This window comes from Telmatherina bonti (assembly GCF_933228915.1).
Source record: "Telmatherina bonti genome assembly, chromosome: 8".
NCBI lineage: Eukaryota > Metazoa > Chordata > Actinopteri > Atheriniformes > Telmatherinidae > Telmatherina > Telmatherina bonti.
Genome location: NC_136626.1, coordinates 26,822,026 through 26,845,463, shown reverse-complemented (window position 1 = coordinate 26,845,463; position 23,438 = coordinate 26,822,026). Strand labels below are relative to the sequence as shown.

The following is a 23,438-nucleotide window of genomic DNA, read 5'->3' as shown; positions in this document are numbered from 1 at the left end:
ACATACTTTTCTCTCTCTCTTTCTGCCTCTACCTCTATCTTTCTGCACACACACACAAACATCTTAGTAACAATAGGAACTTTGTGCATTCATGCATGGTATGTACCCACTGATGTCTGTATGCACAGAGCTGCACTGAATACATACATGGACAGTATGTATGCGCAGATACAAAAGCATGATGTGCGGACATCAGACAATAGTAATGAAAATGCATTAAAGTGTGAAGGAATTCTGATGCAGCATGATGAGTGTATGTAGGGCAAAATGAGTGTATGTGTGTGTGTGTGTGTGTGTGTGTGTGTGTATATGCATCCACGTGGGCGAATGTGTGACTGGGCAGAACAATGTGACTGACTGAGACTTCCCTTAAGGTTGTAGAAGCACAGAGTATTATCTGTCTCCATGAGGACCACAGAGGAAACCCCTTTTCTTCTGCTGCCCTTTCCACTGTGCTGGAAATGAGAAATGCTGATGAAGAGGAGTAGACTTGTTATTATTTAGAAGATGATGGCTGGTGGCTCATTTTGTCTGGGAGGGCTTCCTGCCCTTGCCTGCTCACACAAAACAGATGAGTAAAAACACACCCACGCAGTTTCTCCCCTAAAGCACTGAGGCAAGTGGGTGCCCAAATAATCCCCACAGACTGAGCCAATCAGAAATAGTACCTCAGGTCAGGTGATCCCATCTGTCATTTTAGATCAGGATAAAAAGATTTGATTGTTTTCTACAGACAGCATATTCACTCATACACACACACACACACACACACACACACAATGTAGTTCTCTGGGCTTTTTAATTGCTTACAAGAGTTTTTCTCTTAAATCATGTGACAGATCATATGACTGTAAACAGACAGCGCTGAGAGTCTTGGCAATTTAGAAAATAAAGAAAAATGTTAAAATTAGATTTTCTGTTAAAAAAATTTTTTTTTAACTTTTATGTTTTATTTCCCCAATTTGAAATGACATAAAATGGTTATTTGCCATAAACTTTCAAACATAGTTTGACAGTAGCACACCCTCTTTTTTTTCCCATCTAAAATCTTAACTTTTTTTTTTATTATTATTATTAAACAGTTCACAGGACAGGTCAAAATAAACATTGTGGAGACATGATTTTACTACAACTAATCCATAAAACAAAGACACAGTCCAAAATATCTGCATTTTAACTGGCAGAGAAAAAATATATATATATAAAATTTTATAGCAAACAGCAAAAAAAACTAAATATATGTGATTATAATGGATGAAGTCCTTCAAAGTTACTTGAACTTTCTAATGTTTTTTTTTTATATTTGGTTTTCATGGATCTGAAATGAATCCTGTATGCTAAGGACAGTTTGCAGTAAAGAATTTTTCTAAGGTGTTTCTATTAGCAGTGTGCACATTGGTAGAATTTTTATGTGTGGATAAAACAGTGAAAAGAACTAATAACTAGAAAAGCACTCGGAGAGCGCAGACCTCCGCCAAGCAGCTCATTTCCACCCATACTGTAAAAAATCCTTTTAAAACATCTTATGTCCACAATAACTTCATGATTACTCCTGGAATTTTATGTAATCTAAGTTTGTTTAAAATCCCTCCTCACAAAAATCCACCCAGTAGTTTTTTCTGTAAAGTTGCTAACAAATGAACAGACAGATAAATGTGGGAACAAACATAACCTGGCAGGCGTAAAAACATCCTTAATGTAAACCCAAATGTGACTGAACATCATTCAATAAAATCATATCTAATACTTACACTGTTTTTAATATATATTCAAATTTGTTTTCAACATTAAGAAAAAAACTTGTTCGAACATTTTTATAGCAGTGAAAGAAGAGATGTTGCCACCAGTAAACCGTCCCACTGAAACCATCATATAGATGGTTTTTTTCACACATTTAGATACAAGCTGTAATAGTGTGCTGTAAAGCACCTACAAGTGGCCAAAGGGAAATGTGATGCCACATTAGAACAGTAACCTTCAGAATCTCATCCTCAAATCTGAGCCTGTTAGATGTTCATGTACACATGTCATGTTTTCTAATCATTCAACACTTTCAGGACCAACACAAGTCAGCTGTTTCTTTCACATCTGAGTTAAGTTCAGATAAACCAGCTGGTACCAGGCATCTCTTGGGTGGGACGTCACAAAAAATATGTATTTTACTCAGTCCCACCTTCCAAGAACTTACACACACAACACTGGAAGATTCTTGAGACGTGAACGATGTCTAACATTCCCAGCTACCATCAGACTAGTCACCACTGTGGTTTATGTTTAAAGCCATTCTGTACCCCAGTAGATCATACTGCAACAAAACTGTCCTGTTAGATCAGCAAGAGTCCAGTTAAAAAAAAACAACTGGTCCACAGCAAGTCTTTTATCAATACAAATCTGTTTGAGGCAAAAGTAGCTTGATTTTAAGGTGTTAATACTCTTTTGTTTTAACTTCATGTTTGGATCTGGGTAAAAAAAACACTTAAAGCTTAAAGTTAAAACTACTTGGTTAAGTTTAGAAAATTCTAAGGATAAGGACTAAAGTGCAGCAACCAGTTTGACACATCACATCCCCACGAGTAGGTGCATATTCTTCCTAACCATGTTGCTGCCCTCAAAGACTGAGATGATATTTTTCTGACATTTGAAATCATCCTTTAAAGCATTTATCATGTTGTGTATGTCCTAGTTTGAGTCAGATATAGGGTTTAAATAATTTGCATATGGCTGCATGCAGTTCAGTTTTACATGTTGCAGCCCCAGCTTGCAGACAGGAGAAAATTCAGTCTTTTCAGCTTTTCTTTCAGCAACTGAGTGTCCTTGACTGTAACAAGTCAAATATCTTTTACACTGGTAAAAGATATTTCACTGAATACTTTCTTCAACCACACCAAGTGGATGATTAGAACAGGATGAAGGAGAAAAGCTCTGTGTAAGCAGAGTGCACCAACGATGTGGGTAACTGTCGTGCTGCAAGATATAAGCTGCATTAACATCTATTCTGGTAAAGCTTTGCAATTAGTCCACCTCTGATAGCTGTTTTTAGAGAAGACATCTGCAATTTTTTAGCAGCGACTTCCTGCCTGTCTACCAGCAAAGTTTCTTCCTCGTCTTCTGTTGACATCCTCCACAGAGAAGCCAGGGCCAGATGGAAGACCGCTGCTCTCTTTGGTCCTGTTGGCAACTAAACTAAAAGTCCCATAATGCTACCAAGGGAGATGCAGAGAGCTGCATGCCAGGAACACTCAGCCATCTAACTCCCACAGACACCTTGTTTTAGTGGGCGGCTGGTTAAAAAACACACGCTTCTGGAGGCTGCCACAAAGATACTGTTCATGAAGTGAAGACACTAATTAAAACACTGAAAATTAATGTCCATCTGTCACTGTATCCTTCTGGACTTGTCTGTGGATATAAACCACTTGTTAATATGCAGCACAAAAACCACAGAGAGGAAAGATTTGTCCACCATCTCCCTCCCAGACAAAAGCTGAATCAGAGCCATCAAAACGGATTACAAACATCATCTTTCTAGAATACCTCTGCAGGTTCGTTTCAACACTGAACACCTGCGCTCTTTCGCTAGCTTAGATTAGAGCTTTCTAGATGTATTGACATATTTAATAGCAGACCCTCCCTCTTTCTTGATGGTCACCCCTTCTCTTTCTATGCTTGGGTGAGAGTCTTTACCAGGGAATGGGTGTGTGCCCACCTGTCCAGATCCAACCGAGCATGCCTTGACCTGATCTGTGTAGGGCGGATTTACATTCAATAGATCTTAGTGAGCTTATCTCTTCTCTTCTGCCTCTTACTAACCTCCCTGCATCCTAACAGACATTATGCATCTATGAGTGGGCAATAAATCCACACTGAACTTATTTCTCAGCTGCTGAAATGTGTTCAAAGGCTTCTGGTTTAAGTCAAGGTCTTAGCATAATCGCTACTGAAAGGAACGCAACCTTGTTGGTTCTGTAGGAGGTGTTTCGCCTCTCTGAAAGTTCCCATCTGTGAATGTCTTCCAGTGAAGCATGTTATACATTTAAACCCACTCATAGCCGCTTGTCTGATTGTCCACTTTCAGACCACAATGTACACAAACAGATCACTGTGCTTTACGTTCATTTCTTCTGTTACATTACAGTAAATATGATGCTGTGAAGAAAGGGCCGATTCTTTTCAGTGTCTGAGAAACTGAAAAGGAATTGGTCTGTAATGTTTTAGTTTTTTTTTATTTTGAGGAAAATTTAGAAAACAGAGCACAGTTGCATCTGGAAATGTTTGGTTTGGGATAGGAGCACAAATTTTTCATGTTTTTATATTTGAAGTTGTAAAGGCATCCTCCTCTTCCTCAATTTTTCCTGACAGGATCTGGCGTGGATGATGCCGTGGGAGAAGTGTCTATCCATGTGGAGATTTTCACTCATCCAAACACCGGAGAGCACAAAGTCACAGTCAAAGGTGAGGAAGGATTTTACTTTGCTTCCGCCGATGAAAGTTGGAACAGGAAACTGTTTTAACACTGGGAGTAAAACATTCCAAAAATAAAAACAAAGAGAAACTATAAGGACTTTTCCCAGAGCTTGATAATCATATTATAAAACTTAATAATGTGATGTGAATAAAATGTAATGAAATCCTCTTCTAATCTTTTTATTTTCTTAATTTTGCCAAATAAGTTGACTACGAGCACTGAGGGAGCGCGAGTGATAATTCGCTCCTTCTCATCACTCCACTGTGTCACAGGTTTTCTCATATTCACCCACACCTTCCCACTCACTTCTCTTCCTCTCTTCTCCTTCTCTTCTCATCTCTGCTTCAGTGGTTGCTGCCAACGACCTGAGGTGGCAGACACAAGGAATATTCCGGCCATTTGTGGAGGTATTCATCATTGGCCCCCATCTGAGCGACAAGAAGAGAAAATACGCCACCAAGTCGAAGAACAACAGCTGGGCTCCCAAATACAATGAAACTTTCTCCTTGTAAGTAGTAGATGATGATGACTTGGAGGTTCTGCTTGGAGACTGCGATGTTGAGATGCTAGGGGTAACACTCCGGTTCCTCTCGTTCTGCAGCACCCTGAGCAATGAGGTGGGTCCTGAGTGTTACGAGCTGCAGGTGTGTGTGAAGGACTACTGCTTTGCTCGAGAGGATCGCACCGTGGGCATGGCTGTCCTGCAGCTGAAAGACGTGGCCTCCAAGGGCAGCGTCGCCTGCTGGCTGCCGCTGGGTAAGCGCATCCACATGGACGAGACGGGCCTCACCGTCCTGCGCATCCTCTCCCAACGCAACAACGACGATGTGGCCAAGGAGTTCGTCAAGCTCAAGTCGGACCAGCGCTCAGCAGAGGAGGGCCGCAGTTAAAGAGGAAAAGCAGAATTTAAAGCACCTCGTTCACATCTACTGCCCTGCCGCTCTCCTGAGCCACTGCAAGTCACTGCCTGCATAATCCAGTGTTGTAAAAGCACAGATCCGACAACAGTCACGACACATCCAGTGCTGTAAATATTTATATTGTAACGGAAAAGACACAGGTTAAAGGAAAGCATCTCTTACTTAAAAGAGGGCACCAATGTCTTCATTGTTGCTGATGTTATAGATCATCCTTTTGATTAACAATAGAGTTTGATCATATTGGAGTGTATTTTTTACATTCCTCTATTCATAGAGGAAGACACACACACACACGCCTGATTTGACAGAGAAGGGTGAGTAAATCTTGAAGCCTTTAATATTTTGGCTTCATCTCTCACTTTTCTCTGCCTTTTTAATTCTCTTTCCCTCACCTTTCCACTTCCTCTCGCCCCTTCCTCTGATTCGTGCCCCCTTAGCGAAGGGACCGCAAGTGCCAATAGATAATTGCTAAAACATGCCAAGACCAGCCCCAAGCACAACGGGACCAGCTGTCCGTGTGACCCATAAACAGCAAGAAAACATTCCAGATATCGGATTGGGGAAACATACTGGGAATGACGCACTATTCACATAAGATTCTGAGTTTGTTTACTTATCTAATTTAGATTCTATTTAAATAATTCTGGATGTAACTATATATATTTATTATATAGATAAAAGTTCACATATATATCAAGATGCTTACAGGATTATTGGATGGACATGTGGTACTTGAAGGATTGTCCTCGTCTGTCTTTCTGTCCCTCTACCCTGTAACAGAGCACACTGCCTGACACCCTCAATGCCTTCTGTCTTGTTGACCCTTGTACAGTATGTTTGTGTATACTATGAGAACTGTACAGAGAGAAGAATCTGATGAACAGCTGAAAGCATTGGGATTCATCAGAATATATATAGAAATGTAAGCTTCAGGGTGAGTGTGTGTGCAAGTGTGAATGCGTTTGAACACTGTGTGTGTGTTTGTATTATGTTCTAATGTTGACCTCATGTAGCCACCCCTGTTGCCTGTTATCTGCAAATGAAGTCACAGAGAGAAGCCATCACAAGCCACTTAGACTTGGGGATTTCTTTTTGTTTCAGAAAGTTGTTTACTTTAACAAGACCAAAATACTTTCATAGTTATTTTCACCTTTTTTGCGTGTGCTACTGCAAACATTCCCTGCAGCCCTATGACAGGTGTATCAGCAGTGCATCATGGAGAGGAGACTTACTGCCACCTCCATCTCCTCGAAAACAAAAAGAAAGTAATTGCCAAGTGAAATCCTGCATGTATGAGATGGTTAAAAACCAGAGTGACTGTTTTGCAAAGCAAAGTCCTCTAAGGGTCAGATATCCACATGGGCTGCAAACCCACACACCCTGCATAAATCTCCACTGATCCAGCACCCATGGTCCCTAAGGATCCAGCTGGAGGTGCTGCATCCCTAAATCTGGACTGAGAAGGAAACCTCTGCTAAAGGGCTGCAGATTCAGACCTCAACAGGTCCGGCTCTGACATTTACAAGAGGGCATTTAGTCTAATCAGCATATAGAGGAGATTTAGAAGTGCAGGGTCTCTGCTGCACCCGCAACAGCACATTCATAATCAGATCTCATGTCGATATTTCTGACATTTTCTATAACATTCAAAAAGTAACACATTGTTTCAAATGACCAGAAGTTAAATTCAGCATATTTTCATATTAAACTACATGTTTTTGACTATTTGCCATCTAGCATATCTCTTAATGCTACTTTCATTTAGTTTACTGCTTATGAAATGTTGGTCTGTAACAAAAAAGATTAAATAAACAAAGAAAAACAATTAAGGAAAGAAAATAATTACAAAGATTTTCTTAAAAAGAAGCTGTGTAAAAAAACAAAACAAAAAAACAATAATAACAGGGTGATTTTTCAGTTTCTGCCCCTTTATCGTTTTATTGACACTAAGGAGCCCTCCCTCCTCCACATTATTAGAACAAAGTGTAAGAACCGAACTCTATGCATCTTATCTATAAAATCTCCGTAGATGAGTCGTTTTTGAAGCAGTCTTCTAATGTTTACATGGTGGATTATTATTCTAATTATATCAGCACAAGCGTTTGACTGATACGTTGTGAACGCTGTCTCTTGTTTTATTGGGCCAAACATCAAAAGTGGAGTGGAGCCTTTGATGAGAGGCTGAAATTTTAAAGCCGTTTGTGCAGAAGAAGAAACACGTATAAGACAGAGATGGATTGTTGTAAATAGCTCAGATGTAACAAAAACATGTCAGACTATGTCAAGTGAAGTTTGCTGCTCTTTCGTGGACTTGAATTTTGCGCTGAGTGGCTGGTTGGGGGGGTTATTGTTACAAAGTGGGTGCCAAATTTGATTATGTAGCTTCTACTGAAAATCGTAGGAAGGCCCTGTACACTGGAGATGAGTAACAAGCCATATGTATCTGTTTAATTGGTCTGAAATGGAGCCAAATACGAAATGTTGCCAGTTTCTGCATCTCATGCTGGCAACATGCGTCTTATTTACAAAAACGTCTAATAACAATAAACAACGGAGCAATTTTAAACATGTTATGTAACTCTCTGATGTGTACAAGGTCTCTGATTGAAAGAAGACACCTGCACTGTCTTTTAATAACTCTTAATAACAGGTACTTTACTGTCATATAGTTTCAAAATGCCACGAAAAAAAAAACAACTTTATTTATTGCTGTTGACAATGATACTTTAGTAAAGGAGGCTCATTTTGCGTGTTGGGCTATCACGTTGTTGCATGGAGCTGGAATGCACTTAACAAGTTGAAGAGACAGGCAGACGAAGCACAACAAAAAGCACACAGACACACACACGATTCGTCCGGCTGTGTCAGGCTGAGCAGGCGACACGGCCGTGCCGGTCGTGTACTTCCAGAAATGGTGCATGATAGGAACAACAAAACAAAAAAAAAAGAAAACATGTGTTGTGCCAGCACGCATAATTATTTGATGTTAAATGCCAACTGTTGTTTTCTTTTTCTTTTATATTTTTATTGTTTTCTATTTTTCAAATGTTTGTGAATATATAAATATGTATTACTGATGATGTGTAGTGGTACAAAGTACTCGCATGGGAATTTTTTTATACACAAGATGTTTCTAATTTTCTTTTTGTTCTCTTTTTTTTTTTTATTCTAGTTGTTCTTATTGGGGGGTTGAGGTTCCTGAGACTGCAGTCTCACTGTGTTTCTGCTTCCAATAAAATTTGAAAAACACATCTTCATGCCTGGTCCTGTCTGCCAAACTGAACAGAAACTGAGTTTTAGAGCTGCATTTCATCACGGAACAGATTTTTCTGGATAAATGATCTACATTCCTGCTCTTACTTAGCATTATTGTCATGTTAGTGAGTTACAAGTAGAATCTAATAATCAGAAAATAATTAAATTCACAACAAAAAGTTGTTTAAATGTCACAGGACGACATTCAGTGGGTTGGGAGGTAAACTTGAGTGGGTACATTTTTCACTTTTTTCAGGCTTTGCGCAGAAAGAAGATCTTGAGAGAGTCTGGGATAACCAGGTCCTCGGCGCTGAGAACTGGGGGAGGCATGTCAGGGAATGTGACAGGAAACTCTCTCCTCAGGTCCATTAGGAGCTGTGGAGGCGGACTATCGGAGCGGCCTTTTAGAAGCCCCTGCAGAAAGTGAAGACAGAAACCAGTGACGCTGAGATGCTGCTTTAAATGAGCTATTTTGTCAGATCTCACATCCCCAGACACGTACCTGGACTGTACGGATGAAATTCAGAGTGACTCTTTCATCAAGATCACTCTGGGGCGTGTAGAGGGTCAAAATCTTCACAATCTGCCAAACATAACAAGAAAAAACAACAGCAGGCAATTAGATGAAATGCTTGACGCTTTTCTTGCCCAGAACAAGCGAACACACCCACCTGCTGACTGGAGAGGGCCGTGCAGGTCTGAATGATGGCCTGTGCATCTGCGTCTGTCTTTTTCCCCACCTGCAGCAGCTGAACTGCCTGGATGAGTGGCTCCAATGTGGCAACAGCGCCACCTGCCTGCACATCTTGACTCCGCAGCCACTCCTCCAGCAGGCTCACATTGTAGCTAAATAAAGATGATTCATGTGGAACAACTTAAAGCTTATAACAGCGCGTTATGAAGAGAGGAAGAGTGATATTAATATTGCTAATTATTTCTGAAAGAAAACATGATTTAGAAACATTACAGTCGATAAGATCTTCAATAAGTTCATTTTCAGAGAGCTGTTTACGCTTTGCCGTTTGAATGAAGACAGTGCAGATGACTTGAGACATCCAGGAGTATGTTGTGTATGCGTATTTATCCGTGTATGCGTCCTACCGTATCTGCATGCCTCGACTCCAGCAACACATGTCTTTCCTCAGCAGCAAGTTATTAAGAGCGCACGCGCAGATGAGGTAGGTGAGCTGACGGAAGGCCTGTTCCAGCAAACTCTGGGGCAAAACCTGGCGGGTCATGGCCGTGTGAAGAGTTCTGAGCTCCCTCAGCACAGACACCATGGTTGGAGCGTCCCCTCCTACAGGCCTGGGATCTGAGCCTGCTCGCTTCCTGGACGCTCCCAGCTTCACAGGCGAACCGGACAGAGCAGTGATGGTTTCGCTCTCCAGCAGAGCAGGGACTGAGAGGAAGGAGGAAGGGGAGGATGTAGAGAGCAGTGGAGTTTTAGAAGCACATACGCAGTATTGGTATCGTGAATGCTGTGGGAGGTACCTGTGATGCTATGCAGACGCTTCCCAGAAATGGAGAGAAGCTGCTGGTAGGCCTGGATGCAGAGGTCGCTCAGGGTCCGGATCGTGTCAGTCAGGTCAGCGGTGAGTGGAACCTGTTCATCTGAGTCAAAAGTCTGAAAAACAAAACAAGTCACACAGTCTACTAACAAATTCTAGACTGCACCGATGTTTCTGTTTTGAAATTGTGTCCAAGAGGATGATGAAAAGAGAAAAATACCCGTTTTGGAGAGTGCTGAATCAGCAGGTTGTGCAACAGACAGATGTTTTTCAGCCACAGAGCAGTCATATCCACATCGTTCGTATGTTTCTGCAGAAACACATGAAGTCAGAAAACAAACACTTAAATACCGGAGATGAAAAGAAAAACACGTCAGTCGGTGGTGATGTTTGCATGTTTTTCACACGGGCTTCCCGTCGTTTCCCTGTTCTGTCCGAGGATGAACACACGCTTAGAAGATGATCACAAAGAGTGTTTCAAAGTTCTTTGCCTGATCTTGTTTTGTTAGACATGATGTGAACTGTCCTCGTGCACTAAACCTCAACCATATGGCGCGTGTGGGACGATTCGGATCAGAGCTCAGGTTACCTTCAGAGCAGCCTTCATGGCGGTGACAGCGGCGCAGCAGAGCGAACGAGCACGAGCCTGATCTCCGCTGCAGTCGGCTTGACGGACGCACAGGAAGAGAACGCTGGCGGGGAGGCCGGGGGACAGAGACAGGGCGGCGTCGACACGGATGTCTGAAGCGCAGGAAGAGGCAGGTCAACAGAGGAGACACAAACTGACCTTCACATCAGAAACACATTTATTCCTGAAGTTAAAAAGAAAAAGAAAAAAAGTCTCACCTGTGATGAGGTTCTTGATAAGTTTGACTTCATCTTTTTTCTTACATTCCAGCAAACCAGTGACTGCTGCCGCCGGCTTTGGGTGATGTGGACAGGAAGTCTCTGAGGCTGAAGCTGAGGAGAAAACCAGAGCTGATAAACGTCTCAACAGCAGCATGACAACAAAAGCAATCGAGGTTCTCAGTATTTACATTCAGTTAAGAGAGGGGAAATCTAACCTTGTGTCAGGAGTCGTCTGAGTGATGAGATGCTCCGAAGCTCCTTCAGTTCCCTCCTCAGCCGCACGCATTCCTGCTCTCTGGCTTCTAGATACTCCTGGAGCTCCATTCCAAAAACAACTTTTAGTTTTGAACTTTACATTGCAACCAACGTGGGCAAGAAGGGAAAAGTCAAACATGTTCTTTTAAAGGTGGAGTATGTAAGATTTTCAATATTTAAAAAAAAAAAAAAAAAAAAAACTAATAAAATAACTACAATCATAATTAGATAGATTTTTGAACAAGTAGGTTCCAGTCTGTCCATATTTGATGCATTATTAAATTACAAGTTTAATTAATGACAAATGACAAAAAGCACTTTTTTTACTGGTAGGCAAACATTTAAGAAGGGTCTTTGTCATTAATTAAACTTGTAATTTAATAAAACATCAAATAAAAAAAAAACTATCTAATTATGATTGTAGTTCTTTTTTTAGTTAATTTATTTTGAAAATATTGAAAATCATACATACTCCACCTTTAAAAACAATCATATTAAAAAAGTTTGTGGCTCTTTTATATTTAAGACAGCAACAGGATCAAAATAGTAGTTCTCTACATTACATCAGTTTTAAACCAGGTTAATAAATCTCTACCTGCGTCTGTGCAGCAGCAGAAGAAGAAGGGATCGCTTGCCTGAGCTGACACTTCAGTGCTTCCAGTTCCTCGGCCCACTGGCTGCGCTGATTCCGCAGCTGGCTCTCTAGAAACCTGGCTCAGACAGACAGATAAAAACAGGATGGCTGAGCTTTTACCTAAAACAGAAATCCGAACCGGAAACTGAAAGCGAAGCGCCGTAGGGACAGACTGACTTGTTGGCCACTCGTACAGCATCATAAGCGAGTTCCAAGTCTTCTCTTTTCATCTTCACTGCTGGGTCTTTGGCCACATCCATCTTCTCCATCAACTGGTCCTGTCCACACAAGCATGACATGACTCAGCACTCCGCTTGTTGCTGTGACTTTACATTCCTGCGTCTTCAGGAAATGGCTTTCAGAAAACTTTGTTTCCTTAGTTTAGCATTCCAGGCCTCGTATTTACTCACCAATGGCGTTTCAGAGTTCCACACTGAGAGTCTCCTCTCCAAACTTGGAGATGTCACGCTGACCCTGCGCACCTCCTCTGGGGAAGGGAAGGCAGATGTGAAGGGTGACGCTGTGAGTGGGGTGAGAGACTGGGGTGACAGCGGAGCTGGGGAGGGAGAAAGTGGCTCCAAGCTCAGACTCTGGGTGGAGTCATTCCTTCTGTGACCCTTTGTACGCTGCGTGATCAGGAACAGGAGGAGGACATGAGGCAAAAAAGATAAATAAATAAACCTGATGATTTAAAAGAAAACGGTATTTAAGTATCTGTAGCAGCGGTTCTGGACCTCAGTCAGCACACTCATCTCCCTGAGGTTGTCGTATCTCTGCTCCAGTCTGGTGAACTCCCTCAGGAGGCCCTGATACTTGGTCTTCTCCTCATCCAGCTCTGCCTGAAGAGCTGCACTCGCCTGCAACACAGCCTGACGCACACACTCTGCACTCACATGGGCGAATGCACAGAGGAGGAAGGAAAAAAAAGGGTGAGAGATACGAAACGTGACAAAGAAACGGAGAAAGAGTTCAGACAGCTGCTGGAGCTGAGACTCACCGTTCTGCGCTTTTTCTTGCTCAAGCAAGCGAGCAGAAAGATCTTCTTTCTCTGTGGAAACTCTGTCCTTTTCTTTCTGCACAGCTTGCAAATCCTTGGGAGATAGGATGATCACGGGTGAAAATCTTTCACGTGCTGCATAATTCAGATGTTGTGTGTGTTGGGGTTGGTGGAGTTACTTGTGTGAGTCGAAGGATCTCCTGAGCAGCTTTCTCCCCTGCTCTCTTCCTTTCTTCCACTTCTTTCTCACTGATGACTGGGCCAGGTGGAGGTTTCTCTCGCTTCTGGTTCTCCAGTTTCTGTACGACAGCCCTCAGAGCCTCCAGCTCGGCACCAGCAGCCCCTCGTTCGGCATTAAGAGTCTCTCTCAAAGCAGCGCTCTCCCTTACCTGGACCACCACAAAAAATCGTCTTAATGAGGCAAAATATCAATTGAAATCACTTCTTGTTGCAGACATTTTTAACAAGAAACTCCTTCACCATCCCTCACCCACCTCCTGGTCTACTCTCAGCTGCAGCTGCATCAGTTTGACCTCCATGCCTTTGTTGAGCTCTCTGTACCTCTCCACTGAGCGGGCCTCAGTCTTCAGTTTCAGCAGCTCTCTCCTGGCGGCCCTGCGGCGCATGCAGCACTGCATGAAGACCACCGCCGCGTGCACCCGCCTGTATGCCTGCCTCGCCAGCCACCCACGCACTCTCGCCTGGAGAAGCACAGCAGCCCTCTCTGCCACCAGCTGGGGAGAGAAAACAAGTGTTTGAACTTCAGGTCCAATTCAGGTATTTAACACTGAGCTGCTTATCACATCAGACATGAATAAAACAGTCTCTGCTCGGTTTTTTTTCTCAAGGCTCAGCTCAAGCAGGTAAATGGGAGCACTCTGACCTGTCTGTATCTGCGGCGTGCCAGCGTGCCCCTGGTGAAGGCCTGGATGGTGACGGTGGCCTGTCGGATCATGAGGAACAGCTGTCGGACCACCAGCATACGGTACGTTTTCTGGATCACTAATGCAGCTTTAATGTAGCGGAGCATTAGAACCAGCCTGCAGCCACATGAGAAAGAAATGACAGATGATTTTCTCAGGTTTAATTATGGTGACTTATGTTTCTCAACGCTATACTGTGTGTCTTTCACCAAAATGTCAATTTTTCCTTAAAATAAAGCATTAAATGAAGTGTGCTGTAACGTAAACGTGCTCGGAAGTTCTCTGACCCTTTAATTCTTTCACATTTAAGAAGTAATATGGATCTGATTTTTAAGTCATAAAAGCAGAGAAAACTCATTAGAAAGAAAACTATTCATGAATGAGAAACAATCCAATCTGTGTCTAGCAGAAGCACGAGGACTGTTCCTGTCAGCAACAGATGCAGAAATATCTGTGTATGACGAAATGCTTTACAGACAGCTGATCTCTTTGAAAGCATTTTCAGCTCTGAGCGGGCTTCTTCACTTGAACTTCTTGTTTCAGGTCTTTCTACTATGTTAGTGTCATTATATTAATGTTCACGTTATGATTTTATTTGTCTAATTTTTTCCTTCCTTAACTATTCTTTCATATGGAATGGCAGAAATGCCGAAAGAAGAAAAATGTGGAAAAGAATTAAAAAGGAAATAAAGAAATTTATTATAAAAAAAAAAAACATCTGAAACGAAACTATTAAGACAATTGAATAAAGCAATAAATAGAAAAATAAAAAAAAAACAGGAAAATATTTACACAAATAATTGTAGAAAAATAGTTGACAAGTCTAAGCAGTTTTTTTTATTCTATCTATCTCCACTTTTATCTAAAGTTTTATCTTTTATTTTAATTTATCTTCATTTATTTTCTTATTTTTCACTGGTTTGCTTTGAGAATCTTATTGTGTGACCTGCTGTATGTTTAAATTAAAGTCAAAAGTCTTTTACTTTCTGAAATTCATTAGTATCACTAGAAAATCAATTTCATCAGTGATGGCAAGCAGTCCAGATCCCTTAATTACAAAACTAACACAACCACGATGGATAAATGAGAAAACTTTTACTTTTTGCACATGTAATGCCTCTCATTTAAAACATTTCACCATTTTTCCAGCAGCTCTAACACTAAACCCACCGGTATTGTTAAAAAAGTGATTCTGATGGAAAATTCATGAACAGGGATTTTCACAGGGACTTTGCTTGGATGGGCTGCTTTTACTTTTTAATTCTTTTAACCTCACTTTGTATAGACTGTATAGTTCAGCAACGGAAAAATAAAATAATAAATAAGTTTTTCCTTTTTTATACTATAACTTTGTGTCATATTTTTTGTTCTAACAAGGAATTCTGAGCTTTGAGTTTGATAGAAGTTGGCGAGATGCAAATGGATAGAAGAAAAATGAGCTGCTGCAGCATCTTTTATTTTCACTAAAGCAGTCACAAACATTTCATTTAAAGCATAGAAAATGGTCAGCTTGTGAAAAAAATGCATAATTGGTCTCCATTATGTTGTTTGACCTGTGATGGACTGGCGACCTGTCCAGGATGTACCCTGCCTCTCACCCAGTGATAGATGGATGGATGGATGGATGGATGGATGGATGGATGGATGGATATATTATGTAAAATTCTCTTGATCCTCATGCCATTATACACAACCAAGAGCACTTTGTAAAGATCAGGCTTTAACTGTGCAAAACTCTGATAGTCCTGATGTTTCAGGTCACATTTATGCAAAAATACTGAAAATCCCCCAGTTGTTGCTGGAACATTTACAAAGCTAAATACATGTCCTTACCGCCTGGCGAGAGTTCCTCTGCTGTATCTCTGCACGGTGACGATTGCCCAGAGGATCCTGTTGTATCTGATCCGTGCTAGCCATCCTTTTACCTGACTCTGGATGACTACAGCAGCCATGCGCAGCCTCTCAGCTCTCAGCCTCTCCAGAAGAGCCACCTGACCTGCCCTGAAGAATACTTTGGTCTTTCCAAAGCAGTACTGGTTTTGGTCTGGGATGAGCTGAGGTAGGGCCTGTTTGCACGAAGCCTGGGCCTGCTCGTGGCTCTGAGGCCCTTGAAGTAGAACGCGATACCTGCTGAAGAACTCCTCATATGTCCATCTATAGACACATATTTGACACACAAATTTTAGGAGATAACAACCTGATATGTAAACATTATTAAGGCGAGGCAAGGCAAGTTTATTTATATAGCACAATTCAACAACAGGGAGATTCAAAGTGCTTTTTGGAAATACTAAAATATTACAAAATACGAAGCATCATGTAAAACTAAAACAAGTAGGAAAGGAGAAGGAAATAACATGAGATAAAGACTAAAATCATGATCAGTTCCAGATTAAGAAACATGCAATTTTGGACTTAAAATAAACTTGAAAAACTTTGAATAAAAACTACTGAGAACAGCATGCATTAGATTCATCATTTGAAGCATAGTTGGTAGAAATAGCACCATAGAAGATCTAAGTCAGGAGTAGGATTAACGTCTCAATACCTCGACGGGTAACCCGCTGCACTGATACGAATAGTCTCCAGGACCCCACAGGCTCTCAGCTGCTGAACTGTCCTCTGAGGGTCAAACCTTACAAAGAGAAGATGATATTCCTCGCTAAGTGCACACAGTGGCACCCAGTATACCTGCGACGTCCAATTCTAATCCTCGTGGGCCACTATCCTGCAGGTTTTAGATGTTTCCCTGCTTCAACACACTTGTGCAGAACTTGACAAGCTGTCAGATCAGTTTCATTTACATCAGCTGTGCTGGATCAGCATAACATCTGAAACCTGCAGCTTAGTGGCTCTTGGTTACCATGTTTGGGCATCCCTGCAGTAAACCGAATGAACACTTACATAAAAGGTTCTTTTAGGTCATTGGGTTTGATACAGCGGACGTAATGAGGAGTGGTGCTATTCAGAGTGTCCATCAACATCTGCAAGGACTGACGAAACTGGCAAGGCAAAGCACAATGAGCACGAAGCTGAATAAGCCTGAATAATAAATAAAGAAAGAAAAAAAAGAGAGAAAACATCCAACCTGGAAGCCGACAGTCAGCTTATGTTCTCTGGTGGCTCTTGTCCCCGAGCGAACGCTTCCGTTGGCCACAGAGGGTCTATTTCCCTGCTGCTGGAACAACTCAGCCACCAGCTCAGACTGATGCACATACACACACATCTCTGATACACTGGTCACTCTGCATAGATTATACAATAAACATTTTTTATCTAGCACATATTTACCTGGCTTGCTTTGAGGATGTTAATGAGCTCCTCGAAAACTGTGTCTCGATTCTTGTCTAAGAAGCCTTCGCATTCATACTGCACCTGATTCAAGATGGAAAACACTGAATGCCAGCAGATCGGTTGCAGCAAAGCAGGTAAGACATGCAACAGTTCATCACTTACAGTGTCAGCAAAGTGCAGAACGATGAAGGCGCTGTTGGATATGCGAGGTTTCCTGAAGTGAGGATGGGGCATGCTGGTTAGATGTTGGTCGTACAGCTTGCGCGCCCAGTTTTCGTCTGAACCTTTGGGCATCTGCATCATTCACAGAGAAACAGTCATCACAGAGTAAAGCTTTGCAGATTAGTATTCAAATTAATTAAACTAATCAATTGACATGAAATAAAGCTGTAAACATGCATGTTAATAGGCAGAGGGAAAGACCAAGGAGGTGGAAGAGGGACCAACCCGGCATTCCTCATCTAACAGATCAAACATGCCCAGATGTCCCTCAATTAGATTGATACACTGCTGATTGTCGCTGTATTCAATCCTATCCCAGGCCAGCTCCTCCCGGACATATTCCTCCTGCTCCAGGTGGAAGACATGCTGCAAACAAACAGACAACATTTCCATTTTAACACCAGACAAAATAAAGATCCTGAATCCAGCAAATATATAAACAACCAAAATGATTCTAACTACTCATCATTTAGCTCTAATATAAACACATTTCCATCAGTTCCACACAGCATGGCAATACAAATAATACTTTTTAAAAAGCACATCTTACAGTCTTCATAATGTATATCTCTCAAATTCATACACAATGCTTTAAATATTCAAAGAAAATCCTTGAGAGGAAAGTGAGAAGAGAAGAAGGTGGGTTCAGTATGAACATTTGAACAAGCACAGCTTCCAGGCTCCTTTTCTTCCTTTTAGCTGTGCTTCAGCTCTGCCTCTGCAGAGGAGACTGTCATGCATGCACAGGCTTATTACCCAGGCAACTCAAGAGATAAAGATGACTACCACTGTCTGGCTCGGAGTTTTTATTATTATTATTTTTGTCCTCTATTCAGGCACAGTCGATCGTTGTGAACTGCATCAGGAACAGACGAACCAGATGAACATGCATTCTTCTTGCAGAGGAGCTTTCTCTCTTATAAGTACAGCAAAATTACATATTCTCTGTCATCAACTTGATCAAAATCGCCATCATCTGTTTGCACAGAAGCGCCACAGACCTCCAGGTCAAACTGAAACCATCTCTGTATGATAGGGTCAGTGTAGCATCTAAAAAGATGTCCAGATTAATCATTTGGTGTCAAATCAGAAAGTCAACATGTCAGATGTCCAAACAGAAGGGAGGAAGCTGACTCACCCTGTTGAACTGTTGCTGCAGCTTTTCATTTGCATAATTTATACAGAACTGCTCAAAACTGTTCCGCTCAAACGTCTCAAACCTGCTCAAAGACAGAGACGTATCAGTATATTCAAAAGATATTAACCACACACTGCAGAAACATGATCTGCACCTCATTCACTCACCCATAGATATCTAACACCCCGATGAAGGATTTGGCCTTTCCCTTCTGTGTGCGCAGGGCTGAGTTGAGCCTCTGGACCGTCCATGTAAACAGCTGACCATAGATGTGTTTGGAAAGTGCATCTCTGGCTTCCAGAGCCTGCTGGCCAGTCATGGGCTTCACCAGCATCTCTCCCCCTACAGCCAGTCTACGATGGCACAGCCAGTGAGCCATCTGAGATCCCTCCACTCCTAACAGCTTGGAGAAAACAGCCAGAGAGCGGTCCTCCATCTAAAGGAAAACAAATTGCAATTACTCCTCCTCTGCACTGATTTAAAGGAATCGGGATAACACAAGAATTTATATCGATTCAGTTTTGTATGTTCATTACATCGATGTAACTCCGGTCAGAACTTCTGCCACTGGCTTGAATGTTGACATTACCCAGGTGGAGAACAGCTGACAGGATCCTGAAGAGCTCCATCTGCTGGTCAGGCTGCACACCTGCAATACCCACCAACAATAAAGCATTTCCACTGCTGTCCTCAGTTTGCTACTCTGGGAGAATCAGTTGTTCCTAAATGAAATATACCAAGGATGGTAAAAGCATTGCGAGTCCGTTCCAGGTCTGACAAATCATCGATGTCTGGTATCTGCACCTGTCCTCCCTGATTAGTGTAGCGAAAGTATTTAGGCGCATCTGGGGTCAACAAAGATGCAGCATGTTCAGAGTGCAACCAGCGAGGACTGAATGAATGTGGTAATCCTTTGAAAATGAGCAGAAGGAGTCAGTGTGATGGAGTCTCACCCAGTTTGAGGGACCTCATTTCAGGCAGCTCTCTGGAGGCACACAGCTGATAGAAGATGTGGTAGTTTCTCTCTGCTGAGGCCTAAACACGGATATAAAATCACATGGAGATAAACCGTAAACATTGACATCACTGACCGAGGAAAGACATTTATAACATTCAGGATTTAAATCTTTCCAAGCCTTACCTGGAAGACGACCCTTGATTTCTCCAGCAGATATGTTCTCATGTTGGCCCCGATGATGTCCCCCTTCCTGCCAAAGCCGATCTCAATGTACTTTCCAAAACGACTACTGTTGTCATTACGAGTGGTTTTTGCATTTCCTATGGACTGCAAATAAAACACACAGTGAGATTAAATAAACAAATAAATATATAAATAAATAAAAATGCACTAAGAGTTAACCTCCATGATGGGATTGGAGGACAGGACCCTCTCCTCCACGCTGGTCTGCTGCGCTGCTCCTCCAACCACAGCAAAGTACCGCATGGTGAATTTGGCTGAGACAGTTTTTCCTGAGCCGGACTCCCCACTGATGATGATGGACTGGTTCCTCTCCTCCCTATTTAAACACATAGTATGACTGTCCGTCTCCATTCAGCAAACAGGCTGTCCTGACATGACTTCTACCTCCTGATGCCTTCACCTGGTCATGGTGCGGTAGGCTTCCTCTGCCACAGAGAAGATGTGAGGCTCCATGTCAGTCATGTCCTGACCACTGTAGGCATCTATCACCTCTTCCCCATAGATGGGAAGCTGGTCATAGGGGTTGATAGCAACCAGCACAATACCTGGAGAGATGGGTAAAGGAAGTAATACCAACATTACAACATCTGGAATTTATAAAGATTGTGGGTTTTAAACAACAGATAACAGAAGCACGTTGTTTACATGGAAAACGTTATCATATAAAACATTTTTAAAAAATCCAATTTAAAGAGGCATTTTTGTAATTAAAGTGAAAAATCACATCCAGTTGTTTTCCAAACAAAACATTTAGCATTGTATCGACTTTTAGTCTAAATTTTAAAAAGATTTTGCAGCTCTCATCACATATAGATATAATTAACATAAAGATATAATCAGTAAAAAAAATAATAAATACAACAAAACAATGTATCCTAAACTAAACTAAATGCAGCACCACCGTCATGTGAACAAGGAAGCGCCTCTGTTTCAGAAGAATTTTACATGTCAGAGCACAATGAAGGAGAAAAAGGAGGAGGAAATAAATGTAACTAATTTTTAGACCTTGTTCTGACGGAGTGCTTCATCAGAAATTCAAAAAAGTTAGTAGGACCCAGGTGCTGCCTATCAAATGCATTTGATTAACTGATCATTACAAATAATCTGGATGAATGCAAATGAAAAATGTTTACTGATAAGTGAAGAGTAACCAAAACAGCTGCCTCTCTTCCTAACATCTACTTCTGACAGTACAGGCATATAATTACTTCATCGAAGATGTAGGAGAAATGGCTTAATTTTTATTAGATTTACAGGAGAAAACCGCCTTGGCTTTAGAAGAACAAGGCTGCACAGCTTAGCTTTGCAAAAACAGCATATCAGCACAAACACCTCATAACATCTGTCAGAAACAGAGGCGTAGGGCTGATTGTCCTGATCATGTGGCTGACAAACAACCTTGCTGTTATTGAGTCATTATACTAAGTTATTCTAGTTAAATGTGAGGCCTGATGGCTAAAGCTGGGTCTTACAACAAGACAATGATCCAACGCACTGCATCAAATCTACAGAATGGCTGAAAAAGAAAAGAATCAAGGTGTTACAATGACCAAGTCAAGTCAAAATCAAGTTATCTGTTTTTATAAGCCTGACATGTAAAACCGGAGTATGACTTCATATCTTAAACCAGTTTTATTAAGGGTGACAGGTAAGGAGTTGTCTCTTTGTTTCAACCTTTGATCTTCTTGATTTATACCCAGCTTCATGTGCTGTAATCCCACAAACAGAAGCTGTTTGGTTGGGGCGTCTCCGCCTCTCCCATCAGCTCTTCTGTCATGCTTCCCCACTTTACTATGCTCAGTCACTTAGCACAAAACCTCTGCATACAATCCTCTTATATGTTGCCCTCTGTGGTCTGCCTTCATCCACCCATGTTTGCTCACCGCAGTAGGTGTAGATGCAGCTGTAGTCCAAGAATCGAACCCGGAGGTTATGTAGCACAGCAGGCTCATGGAGAAAGCTGAGAGCCGTCAGGTCGTTCTCACCCTCCAGGATGTCAGGGTTCCCCAGCGGTGGGAGATCAGAGGGAGAGTCCACCGGATAAAGGACCTCCTATTAATAAAAGTGGAAGTTAGTAGTCTACAAATTATGAAATACATTTACATTTAGTCAAAATGTTTTTATTTATGACGTTTTATTAAGGAGCATAAACTTGACATAAATCTGGATCCAGGATAAGGTGCTGCATGTTTTACATTTCCATTAGAGAGCTGTAGCTGTAGCTGCTTCTCCCCGGGCCTGTAGTCCTGCAGGAGCTGAGCTGAAAGCCAGACTGCATCTGGGTCAGGGATCCACACACTCGCCCCCTAGCAAAAGAGCACACTGTTACCAACGAGCCTGTCTAAAACTGCTTCAAATTACACAGGGAATAGTGTTGATGATAATGTGGATGTAATCTGAAATCAGAGAAAGAAAAAAAATCACAAGACATTAAATTTAGTGTCAAACACTGTTTTGTTTTTTTTTTAAATAGAAGTTTATTTGTCAGGGACCATATGTAAAAACATTAAGGAAAGATGCTTTACACCAGATTTTAGCCTTGGCTAGTTTCCATCTGCAGTCCCTGGGCAGGCAAAGGTGTACAAGTATTTCAAAATCTACAATAGCTGCACTTACAGTCAATTTACATTTCTCCACACAATATCATTAAAATGTTACCTTTCCAAAACACTTAATATCATTAAACATTACATTTCTAAAATACCCAATATTGTAAACATGAGTGTGTTCAGATGTCACACGTCCTGGCCTCACCCAGTCAAGGCATTTGGCACCTATCAGCATAAAATGTTCTTTAACGATGTTAAAAATTAACACTGGTCATCCTCTCTCTCTGGGTCTCTCTGTCTTTGTGGATCAGCCATTATTAACACTGGTAATTCATTATTAATACTGCAAACTAACAGAAAAGGTTTTGATCTCATGCAGATATTCAGTGTGTAGTAGAGGTAAAACTGTGAGGCTTTGACAAAAAGGCAAGAAGGACTTTGCAGTTTCTGCATCCAGTATGGACCATTCCAGGACCTGTTATTAAAAAGCCTTTGCAGATAACAGTTTATCTGGCACACAGATATATTCATACCAACTCATTCATTAGCATTTCTCTTCCTTCACACTAAATACATTTTCTGTAAAGATCCAATATAAGTTTAATTAATAATCATTTTAAGCATAGCTCAAACTCTAATTCTTACCTTTGTGTATAATTCCAGAGTTGACATATTTTACCCTGTAATCATATGGGAGGACATCATGTAAAACTTCAGACCCGCTACTGTCAGTGTGTTCCTGTGAAGGGTGGAAGCCGGTATCCTGTCGCCTCCCGTCCAGGTGACAGTATTCTGCACTTTGTCCAGACTCGCATAAAGACATGGTCGGGTTAACTGTTAATCTGCAGGAGGATGCAGCTATTGGATGGGCAGTTTGAGTAGTTCCACCCAGGAGGAGCTGCTGTGTGGAAATGTTTCTTCTGGATTCATCTGCAACATCTAAACGGCAGGTTTTACCTCCTACACGGCAATTATAGCGGATATAATTCACACACTTTCAGCCATGTAATTTTAGCACAGAAAAGCAAGAATGTTTGCGTTTGGTGGCTTATTATAATAACTGCTGCTGTATTACACATTAGATAGCCTGGCTAGCTACCTTTACAGTGAGGTATAACTTGTAAGGATTGCTTCTGTGAAACGAGCAACACAACTAAATGTGTGAATAGTGTCCTAAAAATGTACCAGAACCCCCAACAATAATCTCCTGCTGGTATTTATTCTTGTT

General features: G+C 41.5%; 2 protein-coding genes across 2 annotated transcripts in view; one reads left to right on the top strand and one right to left on the bottom strand.

Annotated features, from left to right (window-relative positions):
- Positions 1 to 5,355, top strand: part of unc13a (unc-13 homolog A (C. elegans)) — a gene marked incomplete at both ends in the record, with an annotated part of 50,900 nt that extends 45,545 nt beyond the window's left edge. Inside the window, 3 exons of the mRNA XM_079245369.1 lie at positions 4,360 to 4,452; positions 4,814 to 4,973; positions 5,067 to 5,355. Of these exons, the coding sequence (XP_079101495.1) occupies positions 4,360 to 4,452; positions 4,814 to 4,973; positions 5,067 to 5,355 (542 nt within the window). The remainder of the gene's footprint in view (positions 1 to 4,359; positions 4,453 to 4,813; positions 4,974 to 5,066) is intronic.
- A 3,506-nt stretch (positions 5,356 to 8,861) lies between these two features.
- On the bottom strand, positions 8,862 to 22,882 carry LOC306759749 (unconventional myosin-Va; the record flags this gene model as incomplete). The annotated part of the gene is made up of 35 exons (XM_079245474.1): positions 8,862 to 9,054; positions 9,143 to 9,223; positions 9,312 to 9,486; positions 9,742 to 10,039; positions 10,132 to 10,264; positions 10,369 to 10,458; positions 10,738 to 10,889; positions 10,995 to 11,126; positions 11,213 to 11,309; positions 11,848 to 11,962; positions 12,064 to 12,164; positions 12,297 to 12,512; positions 12,621 to 12,769; positions 12,884 to 12,977; positions 13,063 to 13,272; positions 13,378 to 13,617; positions 13,767 to 13,923; positions 15,640 to 15,960; positions 16,355 to 16,441; positions 16,711 to 16,808; positions 16,895 to 17,011; positions 17,098 to 17,181; positions 17,263 to 17,394; positions 17,548 to 17,688; positions 18,461 to 18,542; positions 18,628 to 18,896; positions 18,997 to 19,109; positions 19,198 to 19,305; positions 19,414 to 19,495; positions 19,602 to 19,745; positions 19,821 to 19,977; positions 20,062 to 20,206; positions 21,545 to 21,713; positions 21,857 to 21,967; positions 22,856 to 22,882. The coding sequence occupies 35 exons, from the start codon at positions 22,880 to 22,882 to the stop codon at positions 8,893 to 8,895; spliced, it is 4,989 nt and encodes a 1,662-aa protein (XP_079101600.1). The 3' UTR covers positions 8,862 to 8,892.
- Between the last annotated feature and the right edge of the window lie 556 nt (positions 22,883 to 23,438).